Raw genomic sequence first — 12,853 nt, 5'->3', positions numbered from 1 at the left:
CTTGGTAAGTAAACTTAAACCAAAAGACTAAACTTTCAAAACTTAAACTTTGTCTGAGCCTTATACATATTAAGAATAGCTATGAACATAATAAGTTCCATAACAGCAGAGACTTTCTAATGGCACTAATGTGTAATTTTTAGTTTTTTTAAAACAAAACATCTATTTCCTAATAAAGTAAACAATTATAACAATTATTTCACATTTGACAATTAGAGAAGTGCCATGATTGAGGAGTGGGGACTCCATCTTCAATCATTAAAGACATCTAAAAGGCTCGGGATTCAAATTATGGCCCATACTAACTTTTTCTTTTCTCCATTAGTTGTTTTATATCAAGTGTATTTCAGTTTACTATAACATGATTGTAAAACATCCAGAGGACATATATACATCCAAAAAGAAACAGAGAAAAGGGGCAAACTATCTGAAATCATGCTATTAAAATGGCTTTTGCAGTTGTCTTCATGCAGTACTTGAATGTAAAAAGTAAAGAGGCTTTTTAGATGATCAAAAGTTTATATTAGGATGAGAACTCACAGTCATAGGCCACATACTCCAATGGGAGTAGATATAGGGAGTTTCTCAAAGCCACAAAAGCAATTCTCCGATCAAGAAGCATCTGTAAGAGAGAACATTCTAAACCTGAATAACATTATAAATACCAGTACATGATAACCCGCCAATAATTGAATGTGTATGGGCAACATATTTATATCGATTCGACCAAAACCAATAGAGACATATGTTATCGATCACTAAAATATGGAACTATATAATTTTTTAAAGGGTAGACAAATTAACTGCAACCACCCACGACCCACAAACAAATAAACATGCACACCACCCTGCGCAAAAAGCATTTCCTAACTAAAAGGGAATCAAATCCCAAATCATCTCTCATGCAGTTAGTTTAATTTGAAAAGAATCCATACCCTCGGCGAGGGTAGTCAACTGCGACATTAGTATCACGAGGGACAAAAATACAAAGCAGCAGCCCACCTAAAATCAAGGGCAAAAAATGATGTCGTACATGTAATATGAAGTGAGATAACAAATGCCTTAGAGCAATCTGTGACATATACCATCCTTACTTTCAATTTTCTTTTACAGATAATTTTCTTGTTAGAGCGCTACACAAAATCTTGTAAAACACCCTCTCTAAGGGAGCAGCAGCTTTGATGAACCTAAGGTTAAGGTATCAAAACTGTATTTGGCTGTTAGTGGGAAGGTTGCAACCTCGGAACTAAGCAACTTGCTCACTGAGAATTACATCTTTTCTGAAGTAAAGAAATGCATGTTTTACCACTAAAAGGAACTACACAATATATATGAAACAAAAAAAAGTTGATAAATTATAACCATAAGACAATCATAGCAGATCCCAGTAGGGTTTCAGATATCAGGCAAGCGGAAAATATCCTAAATATAGGCGACATCGCCGAGCTCTAGTAGCCCAATACCGATATTTCATATTTCCAAAACATGTCCACCAATTTCCCCTTTTATTTCAATGTTTGTATTGACCAAGGATACATTGGCTTCTCCGGTCGGCCATATCTACCAAAAAATTTTGGGTACAGAAATATAGTACCATATGGCTATGCTCTGAAGAAAGAAAACGATGGAATTTTGAGCAACAACAATGGTACTCAAATTAATCATTATAGCCTATCGCACCAACTACAGACCATGGCTATATTCTCAGAATTTGTTCCTTATCTTGCAAACAATATGAGTCGGCCATGTCTATGTCCAGGCGAAAGCGGTTGAAAATAATATAGTTTAAAGTGGACAAACATAAATAGTTGAACTGGTTTCCTTACAGTCCATGATTCTACCTTTAGAATGTTTACCCAGTTATGGCAATCGGCGATTCGGAGAATCGAAATTATAATACAAATCCAATGTTTATCGATCGAGGAACAAATCCTTATACCTACGATTCACGATAATCGGATCCACATTTTCACCGAGACTACAACCGGTTCAACAACGAAGAGGCTTAAAGATATACTGAGGAAAATAAGAACTAATTAAGAAGACTCTTAAAAAACTGTTTAGCATTTTTTGTGCTACCTCTTGCTTCTAATGCTTCCAACATGATATCGATCCTTTTGCATCATCTATCATTGCATAAAGCCATGAAATCTTGTAACATATTGAAACTAAGAAATGTAAAGAAGCAAAAGCATCAAATGAACAAACATGTAATATCCGGGTTTAAAATTTAAACGAAGTAAAACAGAACCGACGGTGCAAAGCGAGGGTCATGGATGCAAGAGAGTCGATTTGAATGCACCTGAGAAAGAAGATGACGGATATGTCATATATTTTATGGATATGCATACTTAAATACTCCAAACAGTGCACCTATATAGATTGTATATGCTAAGATGGCAGAAAAAAGAGATACTCTACTTCAGCTGTAGTCAACCAAAGACACATCATTTTAAGATATTCAAATGTCAAGAAGGTGGAGTGAAGGTATGTGCTGAAGGTAAGATAATTGAGGGCTAATCCTGCCAAGACCAATTTGGGATTCCCGACACTGCACTGGGGAACAATGGTACTCAAATTAATCAATCATCACAGAAATTGAGCAATAACAATGGTACCCAAATCTCTGTCAATAGAAACAAAATCATACCTTTCTTCTTTTTCTGGCATTTTTGGCATTTTTAATATCATTATATTCTTCTTCTATTCTTCTTCTTCAGAGAGATTTTGAGAGGGAGAGATTTGAAATATGTTGATCAACAAATAAGTAAATTAGTTTTGTAGAATGTCAAGAAGTAACACTGAACAAAGATGAGGAAGTTTTTGGGGGAAAATCGGAACTTTTATTTTGTTTTCTGTTTTTGTTTTTTGATTGGTTTTAATAGGGCGAAAACGGGCAAACAATTGAAATTGGGAAAAGAGAGCGTAGATTTTATTTTTTCCTGCAAAATTATTGGAAAAGCTGAGGTGTCCACCTATGCCGATGTGGCTTACTTGGAACATTCTTAACTACTCAGTATTCATGGTCTTTGATTGGTAATAAAATATAAAAAACGCATAATCTTTTTTTCTTTTTCTTTTTTGATAACCACCACCCTTATATAAAAAACGCATAATCACACCATTTAAAGGTGGTTTCAAATTATTAAATGGGCATGAGAGCCGTAAATGTACTCCAAATATATGCTATATTGCTATATACAAAGTACATAAATCCCAAAGTGAGACAAACTCATTTAAGGAGATAATGAAGATCAAATTAATCGTCATAACGTTGCTATCTATTTACTATTTTGTTTCTTTTACAACATCACATCATGTCTCTAGATTCTCTATCAATAAGGTACGTAGTGGTAAGGAAGAAAACGAGACAGACGGATTTCCAGCTTCGGTATCGACTAGTGACCGAAGGCTCTTGCTAGATCCCGACCTGCGCCCACATGGGCTGTATGCTCCACGATACCCGCATACGCATGAACATAAGATTGTTGTAGCGCAAGATGGGTTAGATGGCTCGGGAAAATATAGAACTATTAATGAAGCTATTGCTGCTGTAGCAAAGTACCCAAAAGAGAGGAAAGGAAGGTTGGTTACACTTACACATGTGAAGGCAGGTGTGTATGATGAGAAGGTTTTGATTGGAAAGAAGTTGCAAAATATTACGCTTCTTGGTGATGGTATTGGAAAGACAATTATTACTGGAAATCGACGACAAGTACCCGGAAAAACCAGCACAATGAACTCCGCAACTGTAGGTAAGGATTTCTCTTGCTACATACTGGCCGGCCTACTTCTACCATTTATTGTTCGGGGGAATGTATTACAAGGCCCAAAATATCGATATCGATGAATATATCGGTGTACCCAAAAACCGATATATATCGGATATATCGGATATTTCGGATATATCCATTTTTTTTGGTAACCAGTCCAAACTATTTAAAATATCGGAAATATTGGATATATCGGAAATATAATATCGGAAATATCGGATATATATCGGAAATATATTGAAAATATCGGATTTATATTTTAAAATGGTCAAAAAGTCAACCGATATATATCGATTATATCGGAAATATCGATTAGATCGGCGATATAAAGTTTCATATCGGAAATTCCGATATATATCGGAAAAAAAGGGTTCTATATTCGGTGGATATATATCGGAAATATCGATGTCGGTGTACCAAAATACCGATATATATCGGCGATATATCGGATATATCGGCGATATTTTGGTCCATGATGTATTATGGGAGCGAATGAGACGAGTCCGGTTTTGCTGTCCAAAAGTTAAGCTATCCTAGCTATCCCACCAATCATACTCAAAGAAAATAGGAGTCCTTTGCAATTTAAAGTTCTTGTACTATTTCGAATTTGCATCAAAGTTCCTACTCTAAAAGAGCATTTCCAATACAAGTCAATATTTTTCCCCTCTTATCACTTCCAAATAGGTAGTATTTCCTCTATTTTCCACCGTTTTGGTGAAAAGCAAGGTGAAGGTGCCCAATGCAAAGATGAATATTAATTTCAAACGGAATGTGTCTGGACGTAAAAATCGAAAAATCGCTCCGGACGGAATGAAACATCCCGTCTTAAATTTTTTTTAAAAAAAAAACGAAAAATCAGGTGAGACAGAATGAAACATTCCGTTCGAAAAAAAAATCCATTTTTAAAAAAAAAAACACACAAGACGGAATTCAATATCCCGTCCGAAGTTCACAATTCAGCCACTATCTCAGTTGAAGATTTCACCCTGGACTTGGAAAAAATAGTCACCCTTGTTTTCGATCACCTCTGCATTGGGCACTAGATTTGAATGAAATGGAGTTGAAAATTTTCACATTCCTTTCAATTCCACCTGCATTGGGAATGCTCTAACCACCCACCCATAGTTCACCGTAGAAATTGCCTTATTATCTTCTTCCTTTTAACATTGTCTTGCCCATTGTTGAATACTATCAAAATAATAAGAAATTAGCATTAGAAGAAAGAAAGAAAGAAAATAATTTACTTCAAGACATAAACAAAAAAACAATCTTATTCTAAAAAAACAACAACAATCTCATTCTTTGCTTCTTCTTTATGATGACAGATCGCACAATTTATTTATGAAAACGAAATTGGTCATATATCCAATACCAAAACAGATTATGTCCCAAGATTTAATTGTGTTTAAAAGACTCTTATTAAGTATCAAGAGTTCTAATTCCGAATAAATTATGATAATGATGTATCTAACACAGTTTATAATTCATATGGTCATTAAAAATGGGACTAGTACTTGTACGTAAGAAAAATTAGTGATTTCGGTAAAAGCGATTTTGCGCACAATAACAATGAAAAAACTAATTGTTATACAATGATGTTTGTGACCAGAAGCAATTGTTATTTTCACTCAAAAGTTTTTTAATTAGGACTATTAAGTAGAAGAAAATGGGAGTAACAATGAGGAAGAAAGAACTTGTTTCCTTTAATAAAAGCTATCCTATTTTCTTAGATAGTAGCTAGAATCTGAGGAGATAAAACGTGAAGGTTAGAGTTAGGACTTGGATACAAATTCAAGCTAATATAAGAATTCTATATCACAAAACACTTCTATTTCAATTGAAATTGATTGTACAGCTAGGATAGCATAGTTACGTTTGGGACAGCAAAACCGGTCTCGGATGAGACATAGATTTCACACAAATTGACAAACTCACGATAGTTAACACATTTAGGCATTTTAAATTGGAAGAACTTATTGAATCAATGGGGAACCTAACAATGCAAGTTAATTAAATGTTGCCCCTGCTATCTGATAATTTCTTGTTAGTTGTTAAGAAGATTTTCCAACTTTATGATTTAAAAAAAAAACTTAGAAATTTCTACCAGTCCAAAACTTGTTTGATTTCCATTTCTATTTTCATTTTCTTCCCCCCCCCCCCCCCCAATGGGTTACTTTTGTGGTTCTATCATCACAACTTGTTTCATATCATTACCTAGTTTAGTAACTAACTACAACGTTGTGGCTCATAGCTGTGGAGGGTGACAGATTCATTGCACAAGGAATAACATTCCGCAACACGGCTGGCCCAATTAGTCAAGCTGTTGCACTTCGTTCAAGTTCAGACATGTCAGCCTTCTATCGGTGTAGTTTCAAAGGATATCAAAATAGTCTCTACCTTCGAAAGAATAGACAATTTTTCAGAGAATGTGATATATATGGTACTCTTGATTTCATATTCGGAGATGCGACTGCGGTCTTTCAAAGCTGCACTATATATGTACGGAAAGGTTATTTAAGACATGGGCATGTAATTACCCCTCAAGTAAAGGTATAGTTTGTGATTCTGAACGAAATTTTGGAATTCTGTTTGAAATTTTAGTTTTTCAAAAAAATAGAATTCCAAATATAGAGTTGAAATATTTGAAATTTTGAAATCATCCAAAATTCCGAATGTAATAGGAATTGAAATTTAATAAATTTCAGATTTTGGTTTTGTCGGAATTCCGAAAATTCCAAAATTCCAAACTATGGGTAAAACTGTAAAAGTAGTGGTAAAAGAAAAAATCGTGATGGTGTTATCAGTATTGGATTAGAGAGCTACAGCTGCACCTGATTTTAGACCGTATATGGACAGATATCCGGAATACCTTGGACGGCCGTGGGGAAATTTTTCTAAAACTGTATTTATCCGAACATTTCTTGATAGCTTCATTGCTCCTGAGGGATGGTTGAAATGGTCTGAAAAATTATATCTTGATGGTACAGTATATTATGGAGAGTATATGAACTATGGTCCAGGTGCTTGGACCGATCGGCGTGTTAAGTGGGGTGGTTATCATCTCTTGTCAACTGAGTACGAGGTATCACAATTCACTGTTGAAAAACTCATAGGAGGCCTTTCATGGTTGACTGCTACAAAGGTCCCATTTTATGCTGACCATTGATTCAATCCATTGCAAGGTTACGAACTTTAAGTAATTATATCTGGTGGTTTCCATTTTCGAATGCTGCATGTTCAAAAGTTTAGGCTGCATCTCGTTTTCCCTAATTCTTGAACCTTTAATTTTTCTTTGGATTCAGGAACTCATAAAAGGCCATAATGCTATCAGGAAAGTTTTTTTGCACAAAATAAGTGGCCAACTAATTAAGTGTGGGCCAATTCTGCCCAAGTGTTACATATTTCTTAAAAATATATACAAGCATCCATCGAGCAAAGGTCCTAACATTAATGGGGTAATTTCTCAAACAGGACTCAGTATTGTCATTTTGTTCCCAACCCAGACAATGTCAGCAACTTAGACCAAAAACGTAGCTGACATAGATGTACATCGTTATAAATTTAAACGATGTTGGTGACATGGTCCGGATTGGGAACAATCCATCAATAGCATCCCGAGTCTTTACGGGTTCATCTCCTCGAAATCTATTACAAATTCCCTCAAAATTAATTCTCAAAGTTTGTCAATGGACAAACGGTTGACTATATGATTTCAGGTGCAAGAGGATGTTTCCCAGGCCCCAGTGCGTGTAGAGGGATGCCTGATAATTTTGAGGTTACTTGGGCCTGTCAATGGCCAAAGTAGAGCCCTACTATTGGACTAGTACACAGGCTTGACGAAGGAACTAGTTATACACTTATACATTCTATAGGTCCGAGCAACCTAATATGGCATTTAATTTACCCAATTCCGGCTCCATGGTTGAAAATAATAGTTTTTGAATTAGAGAATATGGGGTTCTAGCCCATTTTTTGAATTCAGTACAAGGGGGACGGAATGACGGATGGAGCATTCGAGCCACACCCTCGGAAGTCAGAAGAGCAGAATGTTAAAAGTTTATAGTGGATTCAGGTTCAGAACTTGGGATCAGATCAAAACCAGAGAGAAGTATTTACAGTGTTGGGATATTTACCCACTTCACAGTTGAATCTTCACTATGTCAATGAAGGTAAACCTGTATTTTTGTGAAGTTTTCCCTTGTATTGTAGAAAATTTTCAAATATAAACAAATCTTTCTTAGCCAAAATTCTAAAATCTTTAATTATATATGCAGATGCAACATATTCTACAATACAAGATTTTAAAGGGAGGCTACATTCAATTTGTTACGAGATGCTATTTTGTTTATTTGCTAATTAATGGGATGTGATCTTTCATTCTTTTATACCTACCATATTCTAAATTGTATGAAATCCAATTATCCATCTGTTTGTAAGAAGAGGCCTGCAATCTTACTTCACCGTGTTGAAGGCACAACCAATATTTTGAAGAGGTCAAATATTGGATGAGATTATTGCTGGATTAAATTTCTAAATTATATACTGTGTATCAATTGTATTCAATATTTCACATTTCCGCAAAATTCTATTCTACGACTACCTAAACGTGCACATTGAATAGTTTAGTTAGTATCTGTATTGGTTTCTTGTGGCCTTGGTAGTTGGTCGTGATCTATTGGGATTTCCCAAGTCAACGACCTAGGTACCAAAGTTGGAAGGATAACAGCCCTAATGGCTAATAGAACCCTCATACAGTCATATGTTTATCAAAATCCAGGATTTTGTTTATATGAAAAAGAAGACAGTATAACAACTTTTAACTTTTAGGAAAATTTTATCTCTCTCATCCTTGAACTTGATCTTCGACTCTGTAGTATTGGTTGATCCTAATTTTCCTTGCATGGTACTAATTAGTCACATCATGGTTAGTAACTTTCCTCCAACACTTGGTTAAAGCTTAAGCCCAAGCTAGTACTTGATTAACCGAAGCTAAAATTGGTTCATTATTTTAGTTTGATTTTCTCATAGTTAGGGAATTGAGTTTTCCGGTGGTTAGCTATTTTGCGATAGGTTTCAGTAGATATCTTTCATTATTACCGCAAAAGCAAAAAAAAAAAACATTTCTTTTGCTTCTTAAAACTATTACACAATTTCTTACGAGGAATGAACAATGCTAGCTCCAAATCCACTGTGACCTATACAAGCCACAGACAACTGCACAACATTTGTTGTGCATTGAGAATTTGAGATGCACGTAGACATCTGCGCTATCCTAGCTAGAGCTAAACCAATTTAGATGTTGAATTCAATCATTCAGGCGACTAGCACTAGAAATTTTGTCTGCATGATTAACAGGACTAAACATATAACTCGTTGAATCAAACAGGCAAAAAAACTCAAATTATTTAAGATCAAAATGGACCCCGGAATGTATATGACTGCAATAGCTAGCTAGTTTTCAAATTTTACTGCATGCATCTCATGATTTCAGTTTCTGAATTTCTAAAACAACACGCATCATGCCAATGGTAAGTCACCTTTCCATGTCAAGTTGTCAACTACGAGAAGAAGTCCATAAGTTGAACAATCATATCTATACATCACTAATTAGCTGAGAACGTCAGATCTTATACTTAATTGAACCTGTGAAGCTTCCCTTCTTTCCTAATATAATCACAAACATACTTCCACAAACGTTGTTTATTTTCAAATGCCAAGTGGTTAAATAGAAACTAAACAATTTTCTTATCGATCAATTTAACATTGTTGACAACTTGGCATCCACATCACTAGTACTTTTGCACCCTTCACTATAAATATAGGAGTTCATTGACATATAAACACACCAACAGTCCAACAGAGAAAATTCGATAAGCCATTGAGAAAAATATTTATGGCATTTCGTCTATTTGTGGGGCTATTACTTGTTTTTCTCTTTTGTTCCTCTGTTACATCTGATAAAACTGGTTCCGACATAAAATGGTGGTGCAGCCAAACACCGAATCCTGAACCATGCGAGTTTTTTTTGAGTAGCAAACCTGTTGCGCATTCTATCAAGCATAAGTCACAATTCCAAAAACTTGCGGTGCACCTCGCCTTGGAGCGAGCGGTAAAAGCCAAGGGTCGCACCGAGGGGCTTGGACTCCAGTTGCGCAACAAGAAGGAAAAAGCTGCATGGGCTGATTGTGTAGAGTTATATGACAACACCATACGCCAACTCAATAAAACTGTCGATCCAAATAGCAAGCACACTGGTGAGGATGCACAGACCTGGTTAAGTACAGCTCTAACAAACCTAGGTACATGCTCGGATGGGCTCAAAGAGCTTGGGGTCTCTGAGTATATGTCGCCACTTATGACAAATAATGTTTCGAAACTGATTTGCAACACTCTTGAACTTAACAAGGTTGCACCTAGTAAACAAAAATACAAGGATGGATTCCCAGATTGGGTACCAACTGGTGACCGAAAGCTATTGCAAGCAGCAGCTCCTGCTGCTAATGTTGTGGTTGCTAAAGATGGATCAGGGAAGTTCAAGACAGTCAAACAAGCTTTTGATGCGGCAGCGAGTTGGAAGGGAAAGGGCAGGTTTGTTATATATGTGAAAGCAGGGGTATACAGTGAAAATGTTGTGACCAAAGCGAAGAATGTCATGCTGATAGGTGATGGCATAGGGAAGACCATTCTTACTGGAAGCAAGAGCGTAGTAGGAGGTTCCACTACCTTCGCTTCGGCTACCTTTGGTAAGGCACTAATATCTACTAGTTTAAATTATTTGACTAGAAATTTATACTTGTCTAGATCTTTTTTTTTTTTTTTTTTTAATGTTGTTCATCTTGAGGTTCATATAAAATCTTGCGTGTATAAGAAGCGGCTGCTGCCGCTCCATTCATAGCCAATCGAGTTTTGGATGTTCCAATTATATTTAATTGTTGAAGCCATGGAATTCCTGTTAGTGACTTAGTTCTTCACTTAGTTATATCAATTACTAGTTATCCAGAGTTTAATATTTTGAGCTTGTTTCCTAGATGTTTAACATGATAAACTAGAGACATTTAAAACTAGTCAATTTGATGAAACTAACAGTACGAGAAGGTTGATGTGTTCAACATTAATCTACACAGCTATACTCTTATATACATTAGAATGTATACTAATTAGATTGTATGAGTTGAAGGGTCAAGTAGTGAGATTTTCAGAGAATCTACGTTTTATTATACTAGAAATTAGTTCGTTGTTTAGTAAAGGGACCCTGCTTATTGATTTATTTCATATTGATTATTTCAATCACATAACCAATTAGAATAGTTGCTTATATGCAGAAACCATCATTGCGTCGTTTTCGTCACTATGCTCGTCATTATATTGTTTTATAAAGACCAACATACCTTGTTGCAATTTTTGAGACGAGTAGAACTGTTTGAACTTTGAAACCAAGGCATTTCTGCACTGTTTTTACTCTTATTTTAGACCTGAAAAAGCTCTAACTATTTCGAATTTTTAAATTTTAGCAACTGGGGGTTCTGGATTTATTGCTCGAGGGGTTACAATCCGTAACACAGCTGGACCTCAAAATCATCAAGCAGTTGCACTACGGTCAGACTCCGATCTCTCCGTGTTCTATCAGTGTAGTTTTGAAGGATTTCAAGATACACTCTATGTACATTCCCAGAGACAATTTTTCCGAGAATGCAATATAGTTGGTACAATTGATTTTATATTTGGAAATGCTGCCGTTGTTCTCCAAAACTGCAACATTTATGCTAGAAAGCCCATGCCTGGACAACCCTGCACATTAACAGCCCAAGGTCGAATGGATCCCAACCAAAACACTGGAATATCAATTCAAAATTCCAGACTACTGGCTACTGCGGATCTCGGGTCAACAATAGTATACTTGGGGAGGCCATGGAAGCAGTATTCCCGGACGGTTTATATGGAAACATTTATGGGTGCCCAGATAACTCCAGCTGGTTGGATGGAATGGGTTGGAAATTTCGCACTGAAAACCTTATACTATGGCGAGTACAGGAACACTGGTCCAGGTTCATCAACAGCTAATAGAGTGAAATGGCCTGGTTACAGGGTAATAACAAATCCAGCTGAAGCTTCAAAGTTCACCGTAGCAAACTTCATAGGTGGTAATTCATGGTTACCACCAACCAAAGTTCCTTTCACTCCTGGTCTTTGAAGGAAACTATCATAAGGTCCGAGAGACACATTATTCTGTGCCACAAGTCTTTTTAATTCTTTCAATAGTATCTTCGTCGTCAATTGTCAATAAGGTGTGCATGGCCTGTTATTATATTAAGTATATAATTCATTCAATTTACCCCGCAAATGTGAATAATTTTCGTATGTATCTGTAATTCTGTATGTATAAGATGAGCATTGTGTGGACTATCGAATTCATTCTCCAAGGAGAGATTATATTAAGAAACAATGTTTTGGACAAATTTTCAAATAATTTCAATTCAGTGCATAGTTGGAGATTTCGGAATATTTGGAATTCCGAAAATATAGAAAACCGAAATTGACAATATTTCAACCTATGTCATATTTTGATTTCGACTAATTTCGGAATCATTAATATTTCGATCCTATGTTAGTTTTTCTATTTTTTTTAAATCGAAATATTCAGTGGAATTCTGACATTTCGTTCAGAATCGTGAACATTGATTCAATGAACATTTAACTTCTTAAGATTCTTTTGAAACTCCCAAGTCAGAGAGTTTATTATCGGACAAATTTCGAAACAAATATGCTTATAAATTCACTAAAAGTGAACATTGTAAATCATTTGTATTTCTTAGATTATTAACACCAATTACGTTTACATGTGCATGTGTCAAAAGTTGGTAAAATCTTTGGGTGATGATACCAGAGGCCTGGGGTTCGAACCCCACCCATCAATGGGTTACGAATCTTACTTAAAAACATGTTTGTCAATCAATTATGCTTACATGTTTGAAATATTGTGGTACCTTAAAGCCGATCAGTTCCAACTTTCAATACATTTAAAGACCTGATCAACTGAAATTTGAAGAGATTCTATAAAATTTTCCCTTTGGTGCCTACAA

General features: G+C 35.7%; 1 protein-coding gene and 1 pseudogene across 1 annotated transcript; both read left to right on the top strand.

The window, feature by feature from the left end:
* Positions 1 to 3,247: 3,247 nt before the first annotated feature.
* Positions 3,248 to 6,939, top strand: LOC147513123 (pectinesterase pseudogene; annotated as a pseudogene).
* Positions 6,940 to 9,607: 2,668 nt separating this feature from the next.
* LOC147513122 (pectinesterase 2-like) lies at positions 9,608 to 12,176 on the top strand. Its single transcript, XM_086596148.1, has 2 exons — positions 9,608 to 10,516; positions 11,285 to 12,176. Exons 1-2 carry the CDS (start codon positions 9,667 to 9,669, stop codon positions 11,962 to 11,964), a joined length of 1,530 nt encoding a protein of 509 aa, XP_086452274.1. The 5' UTR covers positions 9,608 to 9,666; the 3' UTR covers positions 11,965 to 12,176.
* The last annotated feature ends 677 nt before the right edge of the window (positions 12,177 to 12,853 follow it).

The sequence above is a fragment of the Coptis chinensis genome, chromosome 3 (assembly GCF_015680905.1).
Source record: "Coptis chinensis isolate HL-2020 chromosome 3, ASM1568090v1, whole genome shotgun sequence".
NCBI lineage: Eukaryota > Viridiplantae > Streptophyta > Magnoliopsida > Ranunculales > Ranunculaceae > Coptis > Coptis chinensis.
This window is presented reverse-complemented; position numbering and strand designations above follow the sequence as displayed.